Here is a 16,814-nt window from a genome sequence, read left to right as displayed (position 1 = left end):
CCTGTTTGAGGTACAAGAACAGGCAGGTGCAATATGCAGTAGATGGGGGCAATACTTTCTCATACTAACCAGGAAAAAGTCCTGGGTATTTTACTTAATAAACTGGGAATTAGTGCACCAAGTCAAGCAGCAGCCTAAGCTGGGCATATCCTGGTGTGATTGAAACAAGGAGCAGCAGTACAGGGTTCAGTGCTGGGCTCTCATCTCCAAAAAAAGGAGATCTAAAAATGTTAGGAAAGATACAAAGGGTTTGGGGCTACTAACCGCAAGTACGATAATTTTTTCTTTTTTTTTTTGACCAGAGCAGTTACAAACCAATCAGGGGGCAGCATTTCATCATCCTCATAAAGGGAGGGAAAATAGGGCTACAATGCAATCAAATCAAAAACAACATTGGGAGAAAAGTTTTAAGAGGGGGAAAATATTGGTGCTAGGATATAGAAACACTAGGGGGGGGGGGGGGGGAGAGAGAGAGTGCTAAGGTAGGAATTCTGAGCCAACCCCTACATCGGAACACATTCCTCGGCTACAGAATTGGCCACACAGACTTCTCTCCTGGTTCACGGAGAGAGCTGTGAGACAGTCAGAAGGTGGCCGGCCTCCACATACCTTTGGTCTTCTTTCAACCTAACCAACTAAAAAAATTAGACATTAAATGTTTCCTACAGATTCCTAAATCAGCAAAGTAATACAGAATATGCAACTGCTGCATCAAACACATTCAAAAACTGAATTAAGCTCAACAAGAGAAAAAAAGTTAGAAAACAGCGCACACTTTCTGCGTTTTATGTACAATATTTTTTCTGGTGTCAGGACAGAAGTTTAAAACCTTTGGCTTTCATGTGCATAATATACATCTCTGCTATGCTGGAAATGGGTATCAGCCAAGTTCTTCTTAGCAAACTCCCCACTTTCTGTACAAATGAACCTGGTTAATCTGTTTAGTAGATGATTACCCAATCTTGCAGCACTCATGCTCTACTAATTTCAGCTAAAAGCTATGTACAAAACAGACCGGGGCCTATCAGTTTTTTCAATTTGGTAATAACCAATGTTCATTAGTGAATTTGCAAATGCACAAGACAATACCCCAAAAAACATCTGGAATTCAAGGCCTAAAATACACAATTTTTATACTAATTTTGCAATCTAATCCAGAGTAATCAGGTGTGACTGATTCTTTCAATTAGAGTACAAAAAAAAATAAAAAAAACTTGAGAATACAGTATTCACCAATTGTTTTGGCTATGAACACAATATATTTATTGCTCATTCCTTACTGAAAGTAAAACCCCAAAATGAATCACATACTATAAGCTACATTAGATAGCAAATGACATCTCTACTTGTGCTCTTCACATGGAAGAATAAGCAAATGGCCTTCTGGAGGCTGAAGATAGAAGTCCATTTGCTATCAAGGTGCTGCTGCCTTAAAAAAAAAAAAATCCCCCTTTCTGGTCACTTTAATGAACATAATGAAACAAAACCTTTATATAAACAGTTTATTTACTCTAAACAGCAACACAGACAAAACGCCATATAAACACAAAAGGAAGTGATGCAGAAGCAAGATGCTGGCTGGCTTTGGATCGGAGGCTCTTAAGCAGTACAACCTAGTTTCCAAAATTTAGAAAAAAAAAAAAATTAGGGGAGGGGAGGGGGTGAAGGTAATGATCTCTCTTTTTCAACACAGCCAGCTAAAAGGCTAAATATAGTTCTAAACATTGTTTGAAGCATGCCTGCATCAGATAGCAAAGTAAACTATAGGTACTAGTGAATTTATAGAAGTATAAAAGTTTATAATTTTACAGCAGTTGAAATACTGACATCAATATTAAAATAAAAGCAAGTTTTACATCATAACAATCAAAAATACAAAAGACTGAAGGAAGAGACCCTGTAAGAAAAACTGGGGGCAATTCAGCAAATTTAGAACTGTGTACAAGTGGCGAATATGGAAAATGGCACACACGACCCCTCCCCTAAGTGAATATTAATTGTACATAGCATTAGATTTTGCAAAATTTTGTAAACAAGTTCTTGCCAAACCAATCCCTTCCTTTTTTTTTTTGTTTTTTTTTTTTCTTGTTGATTTTTAGATGTAACAAGATTGGTGCTTTATGATGGCGCGAACTTCTTGGCTTGTGCTCGGACCCTTTTTTCATATTCCACTCTGTTTTGGCTATTGCAAAACAAAATAAAGGGGTAAAAAAAAAACAAAAAAACAACTGATTAGAGAAAGTCCAAAAGACAAAAAAAATCTTTTAAAGTCATAATAGTGATTTCACATTACAAACTGACAGCATTATCAAGTTTCTCTGAAAATAAGAGCAGCAGGAAAATAAATACAAGTTTTAAGGTCTTGTAGTCATCTGATACTATTTTATCCTTGTACTGGCAGTTTTTCCTGCTCCTCTGTCCTTCCAGTTCAAGTGTAATCAGTCTGAGGATATAGCACCATGATTTTTCACTTGAAAATACATCTGGACTTCTTTCCCTATTTTTAATCCTAGCCCGATTCCCCACCCCCCCAAAAAAAAATAAAATTACCATAGCGGTTGTCCTTGGCAAAAAAGGCCAGAGATTGCAGTTCCCTCTGAAACCTGGTGTGCATGCATTCTATATCTGGAAATATAGCTTCCAGATACTTTGAATGCTTGTGCAAGACCACCAGCCCTGGTGGTCAAGCCAAGGAGAAGCAGCAAAGCTCTAGAAGTGATCTCTGATCTCACATGGTAGCATAGAGCACTGCCACTGAGTCAGTCAAAGTGGGCCAGCCCCTTACTGATTAAATTTGGTAGGACTAGAATTTTTATGGATGCCAAAACTACGGGACACACTAAAATAAGGGAATAAACCAGCAGTGCATACCTTTCATGTTTTGGCAGTACAGCAGGTTTATTCTCTGTAGACAGGAGGATGAATTACCATCCAATAGCACCAAACAGAGCTCAAAGTTTTACAACTAAGCAGAAGTTCCCATGCTGACACTGCCTCCCGACAACCTCAGTCTATTGTAGAGCTTAGCTTTAGCTAGGTAGTTTGCTCTCCAGGGAGATGGGTGGGTAATTACGCATGGCAAAGTCATCCTGCTATCTACAAAAAGCCCCTTTTATGGGAAGCAAGATTGATTTCTTCATCAACAAGCAGGGCTGAATTAGCCATGACATGTAGGAGTCCAAGCTGAGGGCGGTATAGCAGAGTCTTACAGAATAAACAACCTGGATCCCCTTGTGAAGAGTGAATACTGGTTAAAAAGGCTGCAGAAAGATACTGTCACTTCTTGAAACACCAGACGGTAATGGACACGAAGGTATGAACTGACGACCAAGTTGCAGCTTTACAGATGGTCTTCAAGGGAAATGGCTCTTAGTTGAGGCATTGCAGTAGCCATGGCTCTCACCTGATGAGTTTGATGATCTGATCTGAAGGCCAGTCAATGCACAATACAGTCTGCTAGCCTTTTAGACAAGGTATGTTTGGCAACAGCTATGCTTAGTCTTGGTAGGAAACTTAACAGCTGAGAAGCTTGATGAGGTGAGCTCTCCTTAGCTAATAGGCCAAGGCTCATTTACAATCCAGCAAACATAGGGCCTTCTCCCCTTTATCAGTATAAGGTCTTGGAAAGAACAAAGGCAAGACAATAGCTTGGTTCAAATGAAAACACAGAAGCCACTTTAGACAAATTTTGGAGGAGGAGTGCAGAGCACCACCCTATTGTGAAAAAAAGTGTTTTGTACTTTTGGTACCCATGTCTATTGCTTGCAGTTGCCAACTTCTTGCTGGGGTGATAGTGACTACCTTTCATGTAAGAAACTTCAAGGAAGCCAACTCTAGCGGTTCATAGAAGCTTCATTAGTTATACCAGGTTGACTTAGAGATCCCATAGCACAGGTGACTTTGCAACAGAAGGTTTCATATGCCACAAACCCTTCATGAATTTTGATAGCAGAGGATGAATGGAGATCAGTTTTCCATTCACTTGTGGTTGGTTAGCAGCGATGGCACTTAAGATGGGCACTGATGAAACAGAGATCGGAGGAGAGTGATGAGGACACTAGTTGAGTGCTCAACATCTATGATACGAACTCTCCCTCAATCTGAGGTTGGGATGATACAAACAACCGTCCTTTTGAGAGAGTTAGTACAAACCCCCTCTCCCCCCAAGGGATTGGTGGAATCACTGACAACTTGAGGGAAGAGAGCCACACTTGTCTAGGCTAAGCTGGAGCAATGAGGATAAGACCCTCAATCTTTGAGTACCTTCTACACCATTTTTCATCACCGAAGGAAGTAGAGGAAATGCATCTGAGTACCTGAGCAGAAACACATCCAGAGCAGAACTTGCTATGAAAAATGGAGCAAAAGTTGGCAACCTTCCTATTGCTTTCTGATCCAAACAAGTTGATTGCTGGGTGACCCCAGAGGTCAAACAACCGGTTTACCACATCTTGGTCCAAAGACCACTTGCAGGGATAAAGAAAAACACCTGAGTCATGTTTGAGATCTCAGGAAATTAAGTTGCTTGGAGAAAAGCACTGTGACTGACAACCTAACCCTAAATCCTGAGATTTCTGGCAGAGGGTCCAGAACCATGTGTCCCTTTGTTATGTAGAGTACTGCCACTTGGTTGTTGATTTGGATCAGTATTCTTTCCCTGAAATAGATTCAAGAATACCCTCTGCACATGTTAAATAGATCAGATCTTTAAGAAGTTGATCTGGAACAGAGGCTCCAATGCAGACCAAGTTCCCGAAGGAGCCATGTGCATGCCCCACTCTCTGGTGTATGCATTCATTGCCAATGTTTATTTATTTATTGGTTTTTTATATACCGAAGTATTGGTGGAGGCTTTCACTCCGGTTTACATTTTGAACAACAAGATACAAAGAACAATCGAATGAAATCTTAAACATATAACTTTAACTAAAACAATCAGGTGTTAACTTTAACATATAATATTGAGCAGGTGTATCTACAGGTAGCGTATGTGAGTCGTTAGATGTGGATAGTCTTTAAATATGAAGAGGCTGAGTTGGAGAATACAGTGTTATCGGATGTTACCCAATAAGATAGGTTCCCCTCTTTGGGCTCTCTCTCTAGGACCCTCGATTCCAGCCATAAATGAAAGGATGCCTTCACCCTTATGGGATGTGACAAGGGCTGACATAGCTGATTCCACAGATAGTGGAGGCCCCACTGAAGAATTTATGTTCAGGTGAGTCATGGGATCGCATGCACCACTGCTGCCATGTGCTTGAGGACCACCAGGACTGCTTGGGCTGGGGCCTGCAAAGGCAGATCATCCTGACAGGAAGAACACACTGTCACATCTATTCACATTCTGGGTTGCAGCAAGATTCAATAGGTGAAAACCCATTATATAAAAAAGACTAAGGTCTATAGGATAAGAATAGTGCTTTTAGGGAATGTAACATCCCGCTCAAGACTGACCCATATCTCTCCCATCATAAGCCAGTCATCTAGGTATGGGAGATATATGCTCTGCAACAGGGGAGGGGGGGGGGGGGGGGGGGGAGTTACCACTTCTGTTAAGCATTTTGACTGAACTGCAAAGGATTCCTTCACATCCAGAGCACACATCTGGTCCCCTCCTTGACAGAAGGGCAGGATGGTTTGCAAGGAGCTCATCTTAAACTTCTCCCATAACAGTCTCAAGATAAGACCCAATTCTCCTTGAATTCTTGGGAGATGAGAAAGAAGCAGTAAAAGAACCCTTTGCTATGTTTCTAAGGCAGAATAGGCTTGATCACCAAAGGAGGACTCCACTTCGAGACAAATCCGAACTGAAGACAAGCAAAGGTGGAGCACTTGAAAGATGAGAAGCGTGAATGGAAAAACATCCTCCGCAACCTTGAGGACATGACTGTCCTTAGCGACTTTCCACCACTCACTGAGGAATAGCTGAATTTCCTCCCCCTACTATTGGAGGAGTTTGGTGCGGAGTCACAACCCAGGTGTCCTGGACTGATCCTGGTACGTACAGGGAACTGGACTTTGTACTTGTCATGAAGGGCCGGAGACTGGATTGTACTGAATGAAAAATCCCCCATGCGTGAAGCCTTATCCCTCTCAACGCAGGCTCAGATTACCCCAAATTATGGAAGTGTGGGGAAAGGTAAGTGGTCAGAGAATCCACGTAGACTCCTCTCTTCATTCTAATAGTAGAAGGATGTTATCCCATTGCGAAGCTGGGGCAGGGACATCAGTCGTCTCAGGAAAAAAACTCACCAGGGAGGGTCTGAGTAGGTTACACCCTGTACATCTTCTGACTGTTGGCCTGGAACACTGTAGTGAGGGACAGAGCAGCCAACAAAAGCAGCCAACACCCTGGACTGGAAAACCCAGCGGAAGTTGTTCCCACTGTGCAGAGGTGAAGAATTCCCACTGGAAGAAATAAATTCCCCATCCTGGACAGGAGAGGCTGAACACCAGCCTCCTTGTCACTGGCCACCGAAGAGGAAGAGAAAGCCTTCAACAATTCTGTGATATGGTCTACAAATTGCTGTCTCCACTGGGATGGAGTTATCAGAGAAGAAACTTCTTAGACTGCCCTGGCGGGGCATCTCTTTGCATCATCTTAGTTGGCTTGAAGCAGATCTTTGTCACAGAGATAAGCCAGCGTCCATTGGTGTTCTTATGTTCAGTGTTTTCCTCAATGCTGCAGGAACCACCAGAGCCATTCATGGTGATGACCTCAGGGTCACCACCATGTTGTAGAGAAGGGGAGCCCTGCTTAATCTTACCCTTTGGCACCACAGACCATGGCCTTCTTGGAACCAACTCTAAGGGAAACAAAAATGTTATACATAAAAAAAAAAAAAAAGTGTATGTAGCACTGAAAATACTGTTTGAGGGGCTGCCAAGGCAGCAATGAAAAAACAGAAGGACAAGAGAAAAAAAGTCAGAAGGCAGGAAAAAATTAAAAAAAAAAAAGTATATATCCATGAGGAAGCTTGGACAAAACAAAAAAAAAAAAATGGACAGAGTGGCTCACAAGGAAGCATACACATGCTCAACAGAAAAAAGTCTGAGCTAGAGAGATGGATCAGTTTGGTGCCATAGAATGATATCACCCATGTGTCATGACTAATTCAGTCCTGCTTGTCAGAGAATATAAGATTAACTAAAAAGAATCAAGCCATGCAGTTCACTAGTAAAAACAAAACCAAACCCGCTGGTTTCAAGATGTCCATTATCTTTAATATACTCCCCCACTCTCCTCAGTACTTCCTGTACTAAGTGGGCTTCTGATATTTATGCTCTCTCTTACACCTTCTTCCTCTGGAACAATCTCCCACCAGGAATCCAAGATGATCCTTCCCTAGTTATATTCAGGAGGAACTCAAGACACACTTATTCTTACACGGCCTACCCAAGTGCCTAATTACCTGGGTTTTTCTTCTCTCTACCCTCTCCATTAAGCACTGTTACTAAAGTTCCATATAAATACTTTTATGTCAAAAAGGGAACATACACACAAGGCACTTCAGGTGTACAAAGCAAATCAATTATAACCTTTTATCTTAAAAAAATAGGAATACCTTGTAACTACAATGGAAGTGGTGTATTTATACACCAAGTTTCTGGCAGTTTTCCCACTTTCAAATATTTGGCATTGTTTCAGGATCTCTAGCAAAATTAGACTTGTGGGTCACTGTTCTTTGAGAAATACTGGAAAATGCCATGGGAACAGTATTTTCAATAAGGAAGTCCCAGTAGCTCAGGTGATAAGTGCTGAGCATGGGCAAGCAGGTCACCAGTTCAAATCCTAGGTCTGCCTGCAGGGACCAGGGCTAGTATGTGGCCACCACCACTGGAAAGCATTCTAAAGATAAATAGATGTGGATGGGCTGCATGCTCTTATCTGCAGTCATGTTTATTTTTCTATAAATTAAAGGCAGGATTATGCACAATACATACATGGAGGTTAAATTTAAGTCTTGAAGTGTTATTTTCAAGCCTTATCTTGCCTTTGTCAGTCATGTAATCCTTGGGCTCACTTGACCACCACAATTCTAGAGTCTCAGGCTGTCATGGGCCATGAGGCACCTCAGATATAACAGCGGTCTTAGAAATGAGGATGTAATTTATTTTTCAAAATTAAGCATGTGAATTAAAAAGGTTACAAAAGCAGGTATCTATATATTTTTTATATTCCACTTTTTTTTTTCCAGCACTTCAATGAAGATTACATTCAGGTACTGTAGTTATTTCTCTGTCCCCATAGGGCTCACAACCTAAGTTTGTACCTGAGGTAACAGAGGGTAAAGTGACTTGTCCAAGGTCACAAGGAACAGCAGTGGAATTTGAACCCTGGTCTCCCTGGTTCAAAGACTGCTGCTTTAACCACTAGGCAACAGCGCAACACAAACTAGGGGTCAATTCATTAAGATTTTTGCCCCATAGGCACAGAATGAGAGAGAGAGGTGCCTTGGTGAATCAGACCTTCAGAGTTCTGAACTGGGGGAAAAACATCCCTGTTTACCTCAAATTCAACCCTGGTCACAACACCTTTTGCTGTTTCATATACTAACCAGTAAATTGTGTAAGCCTCTGCTTGAGCGGGATCTTGAATATTTGGTTCGTTTAGAAGTTCTTGAATTCCTAACAAGATCTAAAGAAGAAAAACATGGAGAAATATACTACTTTAAAGAGCCAGCTGATCACTTGTTTTACTAGCTCAATGTTACTTCCCGAATGGGTCAAACAGACACGGCATTGGCTCAGTTTCTTTACCTGTTTAATTGTGATTGCTGGCCTCCAATCTTTGTCTTCCTCTAGGATTGACAGACACACAGTGCCAGAAGGATACACATTTGGGTGAAATAATGGTGGTTCAAATTTACCTAGAACAAAAAAAAAAAAAGTTTCAATCATTGTGAACCCTTCTTTGAGCAGGATCTCAAAAGATACAGTTACAGATAAAGTATGAGAAGGCAATTACTTTTAAAACGTTCTTCAGCCAGAAAAGATACCATATCGTCTACAAATGGAATGTAAGAGGTTTAAACCATTTCCATAATTGCAAATTTGTTTAAGAAAACCAGCACATAAAACAATATAATAATAAAGATATACACAATCTCTTTACCAAGGTTCGTTACAACAGTCCACAGAAATAGCAGAGTGCACCACGCAAGTCAGACTCTCTCATCACCAGAAGGGCCAGTAAGGCTCTACATCCTAGAGCAGCAGATTATAAGTCAAAAATCTTTGCCAGATGTGTCCTGGTAAACACTTTTATTCCTACCAAAACAGACAACTGGCTATGTAAAACTAATACACATCAGTGAAGGTCCACCTGACTGACCTTTTTTCATGAAGTGATGGATTCCCATTTTCCAAGACTGATGCACAGCAAAATGCCAATATAAGGCCTCAGCTGGCATTAACCTTAGCTAAGAGAATTTTAGCTAAGAGAATTATTTTAGCTAAAAAAAAAAAAAAATTGAGTTGGTGTTTACTTTCGGTAATTGTGAATACTGTTATCATTCTTGTTTTGAGCAAGTTTGTCTGCAGCATGAACAGAAAGGCTAAAGGGTCCAGTCTCCTTTAGCCCTCCAATAGGATCCTGATGGTGACATCTCTGTGATAGCAAGGAACACTGCGTTAAAAAAAAGTGCAAAGGCTCAATTCACCTAAATGGTCTGCTGGAGGACAACTCTTGGTGAAAACCTTGCCCTGTCCCCCAAATAGCGAACATTATAAAAAGTAGTTATTCAGTTCAAAGGATCCATTATTGCATCACATGCAAAACAGTGTTAATGTAATGTGCTTAGTTCCTAGTTTCAAGTGCCACTTTTCTTTTTGGGTTTTTTTTTTGTTTTTTTTTTTTTCTAAAGTTAAGATAATTTGGAGGGTTTTTTCCTCCCCACAGGGATGCTGCAGTTTGGACTACATGCAATTTCACTACTCGACATTTAATGAAATTAGAATATCCATTTAAAAAAGAAAAAAAAAAAAAAAAAAGGAGATTACTAAAAGCAAAGCATGTTTGCTGAATCTCCCTCCCCCACAAAGTTAAAAAACAAAACAAAAAACAAACATAACACACACGTATGGAACATGCCAGACACATTGATGTCCTCCACTCAGACACACATAAAACATCCCTACTCAGATAAAGATGTACAAGCTTCTAATCTCCTCCCATTGCCCCTGCAGACGGGAGTATGGTACACCTATTCAGTTCCCAGTATAAACACTTGTAAATATCCATTCCAGTTTTCATAAGCCACAGTACTCCATTTCAGTACTTTTTTACTGAATACAAAATAAAAGTTCCTTTTTATTTTTTTTTTTTACTACTTTACACATTTTATTTCTCTTTGATCCTTTTGTAATGTTCAGAATATTTGGTGCATTCACTGACAGGATAGAATAAAAAATGATCAATTCCCCTGCATGTGATGGCAAAGCAATCATATCATGCATTTGTAGAAAAAAAATAAAATAAACTCTGGATAAGGGTAACAAGCTTTAAAAAAAAAACACACACCCCTACACCCTAAAAATGAGACACATACATGTATCTAACAGGATTTAAATGAATCAAAAAAGCAACTGCTATGTAGCTCTACACTGGACTACAACTGTCTCCCTGGCCTGTATGTTCCTACTCAACATGAGTGAAGGCAGAAAAACATTGCACTCAAAATTCTGGACAAACTATATGGAAGCTGAAAACGCAAGACAAGAACATAAGATGTCCCATGTTGAGTCAAACCAAAAAGGTCCTTCAAGCCCAGCATCCCCTCTCCAGGTGGCCAATCTAGGTCACTAATAAATACCTGGCAGATCCCAAAGAGTAGCTCCATTCCTTGTTAAGGAATGGGTTTTCCAAATCTACCTAGTTACATTTTATTTTATGGACTTGTACAAATATCTTTCAAATCCAGCTATGCTAGATGCTTTGACCACATCCTCTGGCAATGAATTCCAGAACCTTGATTGTTGAGTGAAAAAATGCCTTTCCTGATTGGTTTTTAAAGGGGCTACTTATTAGCTTCATGGAGTGTCCCCCCCTAGTCTTAGCACTATTTGAAAGGGTAAATAACCATTCCCAACTTACCTGGTCCATCCCACTCATGATTTTATAAAAAAAAGTCTATAGCATATCCCTGTCACCTCTTCTCCAAACTGAAGAGCCCAAATCTGTTTAGCCTTTCCTACTAAGAAGCTGTTCAAGCCCCTTTATCATTTTTGCTGCCCTTCTTTGTATCTTTATAGTTATGCTATATCTTTGATGAGACAGGTGACCAAAACCACACAAATACTCAGGTGTGGTCTCACATGGATTGATACAACAAGTATTAAGAATGGAGAATAAAACAGATCATAACATTCTATGTACTTTGAAAGCTGCCAAAATATTTTACTGGATGGAGACTCCTAAATACAAAACCTAGCATTGCACCTAGAGTTGGCGTTCCTCCGTCCACATGCATTTTGTACTTGTCCACATTAAGTTTACTTTTGCCACTCAGATGCCCAGTTCTCCAGACTGACAAGGCCATTCTACAGTTCCTCAGAGTCTACCCGTATTTTAACAACTTTGAATAATTTTGTGTCATCTGCAAATCTGATAGAAGAACCCAAAATATTTTGGCACCAAAGACTACAGGTCTTCACTACGCTTCTGGGTCCTCTAATTTAGAATGCACAACGATTAGTCTTAGAGAGGCACACAGTAAGAGAATATATGCCATTGGGAAAATGGAAGAGACAGGTGGCAAGAGGTGGAAGGAGAAATAAGATTCGTGCATGGAGGGGGTCCTCCCCCCACCAATAACTCCTGAACCTCTGCCCAAACTCCTAGCACTTGGAAGTTGATAGTCTAACCAAACAATTTGGGGGATATTGCAAAAAAAAAAAAAAAAAAAAAAGGCTGAAGATGGGAAAATTGGTTCTTACCTGCTAATTCTCTTTCCTCTAGTCCTACTGGGATCAACTGGATCCTAGTAACAAACTAATGTTTATTTACTTACTAGGATGCCAATTAAATATGCTGTCTCTGCATACCACTTATTTTCCTGCTGTAGAATGTATATGCAGCAGGCAATAGAACTCATGATATCCAAACACATATGTGCTTCCACCTTTCATGGGCGAAATAGCTTCCTGGGACCTCAATCTTAACTGCCCCTGTCCCTCTAGAGACTAGAGACATGCAGAGGTTCAGTAGATATTGGTGGGCAGGAAGATGGAGGTCTTGGCCTCGTTTTTCCACAGCTCCATCAAGAGCATTCTAGAACCGCCTGAAAGCAGAAGACCTGTTCCAGGCTGCTGTTGGCATAGGTGTGGCTCTTTCACCAAGGGTTCTATAAATTGCATTTCCAGCCAAGGACATGAAAGACTATTTTTGCAGTTGCTGTGTTTCACGGACCTCGTTCCTATTTCTCCTAAAGTTTGCAGACACAGCTGACTCGATTTCATTCCTGATTGGACTTTGTAAGATTTTTCATTAGTAGCTTCAGAATGCCACACTTTCAACCATTGCTTACTAAAGTAATTGAACTGCGCAAGTTGTTTTCAGCAAATTTAAACATAGCAGTGTGGTCACTGAAACACAGGCAAGCAATTTTGGCTTCTTGACCTTTGTAGCGATATCGCAATAGGAACCTTCCAACCAATCTCAGATCCTGTCATAACAGCGTAAAGTGATAAGGGTCAGGATATTACATGATGCTGATCTAAACACACTTTTCCATAAGTTATGTAGGGCTTCCAAGATAGTATGTATTTTTGTTTAACACTGGATGTGACCATTTATTACTAAACATCAATGAAAAAAAGTCATTGGTGGCAGAAAGTTAAAGTCCCATATTAGAGAAAAATCAAGCCCCTAGTCTCTTCAGCAGTAACACGGCTTATAACATACAAGGGGACCCAAACTGTCAGGCAAATTTCACATGCACACATGGGATACTTGCCGAAACAGTTTAGGTTACACATCTAGCAGAAAAAAAAATATTAAACATTTATATACTCTGACCCAGGTCTTACGGTCCCAAAACCAAATGCTCTTACAGATACCCTATCCAAAACTCACCAGACTAGCAACCCTATCATTTGGAATTCCCTTCCTGCACAGATCCGTCTTCTAACCGACCCCAAGGGCTTCAAAAAAGCACTAAAAACCCTTCCATTCAAATGTGCTTTCCCAGAACAACATTTTTTCAACTCTCCCCTTATTCGACCTCCCCCAGCCTCCTCTTCACATTCTCCATTTCTTTTCTCAACCTCATTTTTATTCCTACCTCCCTTTTAACTATTTTTGTATTTGCTCTTTATTTTTTTTATTTTGCTGATGTCATATCATATTATGTATGTTTTTATTGTAAACCACCCCAAACCTTGGAGAGTGCGGGATAAGTATTTTTTAATAAAATTCAGCAAAGTCACTTAACACCTTCAATTCATTATGTAGAAGCAAAATTTTAACCAGACCAAAACATAAAAAAGTCTTTACCCCAGTGCTATTAAACTTTGATCACTATATATCTGCAGAATACATTTTTAAACAGCACAAATATTAAATTAATAAATAAATAAATAAAACACCCCCCCTACCCTTTCAGACAATTTACTTACATTTTGGGGGTGAAGATGGGTAATCATCCTTAAAAAGCATCCTTAGTTTAAATAAACCTCCTTCCCATGGGGTCTAAAATTAAAGACAATTAACAGATTCAGAAGCCAAGTTTGCTTACTCGTAAATAGAGTTCTCCTTAGACAGCAGAATGATTAAGCCATAACGCATGGGAGACATCCAACATTGCAGACACAGACCCAGCTCTTAGTCAAAGTCTTACTGAGCATCTAAGTGCATTCCCTCGCACGCCCCTCAGTCTCTTCCAGAACATAACCTTTAGCTAGTCAGTCAACTCTCCAGGGAGCCGGGTGGGTATTAAGTATGGCCGATTCAGCCTGTCTTCCATGAACAAACCTGCTTACAGGTAAGCAAACTTGCTTTCTCTGTCAACAAGCAAGCATCCACCATATCCTAGGGAGTACCAAGCTGAGATACATCCTGAAGCAGCTACTGAACAGACAAACCAGGATCCTACTAGTAAAACGTGGGCTATTCTAAACAGTCTGCGCAGATCTGCTCGTCTATGACATGTCTAGACACAGTGGAACAAAGGTGTGAGCTGATGAGCAAGTGGCAGCTAGGTCTTCAACAGAGCTGATCCTGAGATGAGCCCAGGAAGCCACTATGGCTCTCACTTGATAAGCCTAAGTAACCCAGCCAGCGCTAGAGAGACTGCTATACAGACTGCTAGCCAATTGGCCAGTGTTCTTTTGGTAACTGCATTTCAACGTAATCAGGTTCAAAGGACATGAACTGAAAGCTTTACAGCAATGTCACTTCCTCTTCTCTTGCAGTCCAAGGAGTGACGAGCCTATTCTCCTTTGTGCATGTAGCTCTGAAAAGAAGATAGGTAGCAATTTGCATTCCACATGAACCGTATACGGTTGTGATCATAAGTTTACATACCCCTGGCAGAATTTGTAAGATGGGTAGCATTTTAAGAAAACATGAGTGATCAGGCAAAATGTGTGTCTTATTTTTAAATGTGGAGTGGATAAAATGCTTCTCACACTCATCCACTGAACTTTACATGTCCAGGGTCTACCAATTCTGGCAAAGTCTTCAGCTTTTGCACACATTTGTAAAGACACTGCACCATGTACAATTAGTAAGCCATGATTCAAGTGCTAAGCATGGATCTCTTGAAGACCATATGTCCAAACACATCCAATGCTTTTGGATCTTTAAGATTAGTTTTATATTATGATCTTCACTGAGAAGAGTTGCTGGATTGGCAGAATACAAATGCATAAACAATACATACATAGAACATTTCCCTAAATACATAACATATCCTTCCTAGTAGGCATGTTTGAGTGATCCCAGGTTTGCTCTGCACACCAATACTAACTCCAGACTGGTGCAGTAGCTGGACTACCAGGCCTCCCCAGGTTTTGAGGACTAATTCAGATAAGAAAATTCTTCCTTACCTGCTATTTATATATAGACAAGCTTATGAAGTCTACTAGTACCAAAAGTTCTGTCTGCAAGTTTCAGGGCAACTGAATCGTAAGAAAATTAAGCTGAACTCTTTCACCGATTTTTTTTTTTTTTAATTTGATCCATCCAAAAGAAAGAAGATAGTAAAAATCTATTAAAGATTAGAGGGGAACCGCAGGTGCCACCTTCATCTGCTGGAGTCAGAGAATAATGAAGGGACGCAGAGGGCGCTCCAACCTATTAGGGGCCGTCCTTACAGTTTTTCCTCTGACTCCATCTGCTGGAAGGAGGACATAACCACTGTCTGGACTGATCTGGGTACGTACAGGGAACAAGCTTTTGGGTTACTGAAAGATGGTATTGGAGCCTTCCACATCATTGAGGCAGCTATGCACTGGTATGGATACACAGTTTGCTGAGATGGGAGAGATTTCAACAGCCCAAAGACATTTACACTCGTGTCATCCTCTCTCAACACTGATTTCACATCATCTTCGCTAATTTGTCCAAACAGCATAAGCAACAGATAGTCCAGAAGAGATGTATGCAGAGGCAAGTCTGGCAGGTAAACCTGAAAATTCCTATCAAAAGTCCTCCCTTGACCATAGGTATACGCTGAGCCAGGGACCAGACGAGAAACCAAGATGATGATCTCTGCTAATCTGAAGGGAAAACATCTGGTAGAATGAGCTGAACCCACCTCTATTAAAAAAATAAATAAAAATAAAAATGTATATTCTGCATGATCCAATGTACTCAGCCAATTACCATGTCTGAAATACAAAAAAAAACAAACAACCCCAAGCATGACAAAAAAATAAGTCTGACCTTCCACATAAACTGACAAGATCACACAAGCATATCAAATGATTTTAGCCACAGGTGATAAGCATAAATACTTCATATTTAAGCAAAAATTGAGCTTTTCTGGTTTTCATCTTTTCCCCCCTCCCCACAAATTAGTTTCTGCTTTAGAGTTCAGCACATGAAGAAACTTGTCAACAACCTGATTTTTCACTGCACAACTTGTCAGCCAAAGAGTTGATCTCCTGGGCAATATTTAATCTTCAAAATACTCCACGACACTTTCACACACAAATTTCATAGAAACAAAAGCACCAGGATTAAAGATACTGAAATCTAGTGAGCCCATTTGTTCACCATCTCCTGGCACAAAGCTCTTGTGCGACTTCTCCTGTGTCTCAGAATTCATAGGAAGGCTGTAATCGCATATATTTTCCAAAGACCCCCATTAAATAGCTCAGCTTTTCTAAAATAAATTTTACTCTTTTCCCCGTGTTCCATGAGGATTTATTCAGAATGACCCTACTTCAGTGATCTTTGGGTTCACTTTGTTAATTTCATGTAAGCTCCACAATATAGCAAAATGTTCTTGTTTTTCTTCCATCAAGAAGCGACAGACACTAAAAATGAAGTGCAAAGCTACTAATGCAAAAATCCAAAGCATCAAACTTTCTGCAAACATTTCATTCTTAAAATGCTTTTTCCCCCTTCCAATTCGCCTCTTTCCTGCCCTAAAACTGAAAACACTGCACATCCCCCAACTAAAAACACACAAACACCAATGACTCTTCCCTTTTGATCCAAGGGACTCCTAGAGAGGATGAATCTACCATTTTGGGGCAGGGACTTCCTCCCATACCTGGAAGCCCTTGAGGCAGGGCCTTAACCTCTGGGGGGACTAAGTTGCCAACTACGTGGGAAAGTTCCCTCCATCCTGGAGAGAAAGGGGTTC

At 40.4% G+C, this 16,814-nt stretch overlaps 1 protein-coding gene across 2 annotated transcripts in view; it reads right to left on the bottom strand.

Moving 5' to 3' along the window:
• Positions 1-1,489: 1,489 nt before the first annotated feature.
• Positions 1,490-16,814, bottom strand: part of UBE2I (ubiquitin conjugating enzyme E2 I) — a 50,525-nt gene continuing 35,200 nt past the window's right edge. For both annotated transcript variants that reach the window (XM_029576668.1, XM_029576669.1), the window contains exons 4-7: positions 13,618-13,690; positions 8,761-8,870; positions 8,559-8,638; positions 1,490-2,182 (exon numbers count right to left, since the gene is read on the bottom strand). In XM_029576668.1, coding sequence (XP_029432528.1) covers positions 2,119-2,182; positions 8,559-8,638; positions 8,761-8,870; positions 13,618-13,690 — 327 coding nt within the window. In that variant the 3' untranslated portion in view covers positions 1,490-2,118. The remainder of the gene's footprint in view (positions 2,183-8,558; positions 8,639-8,760; positions 8,871-13,617; positions 13,691-16,814) is intronic.

Source organism: Rhinatrema bivittatum, chromosome 14 (assembly GCF_901001135.1).
Source record: "Rhinatrema bivittatum chromosome 14, aRhiBiv1.1, whole genome shotgun sequence".
Lineage (NCBI taxonomy): Eukaryota > Metazoa > Chordata > Amphibia > Gymnophiona > Rhinatrematidae > Rhinatrema > Rhinatrema bivittatum.
This window is presented reverse-complemented; position numbering and strand designations above follow the sequence as displayed.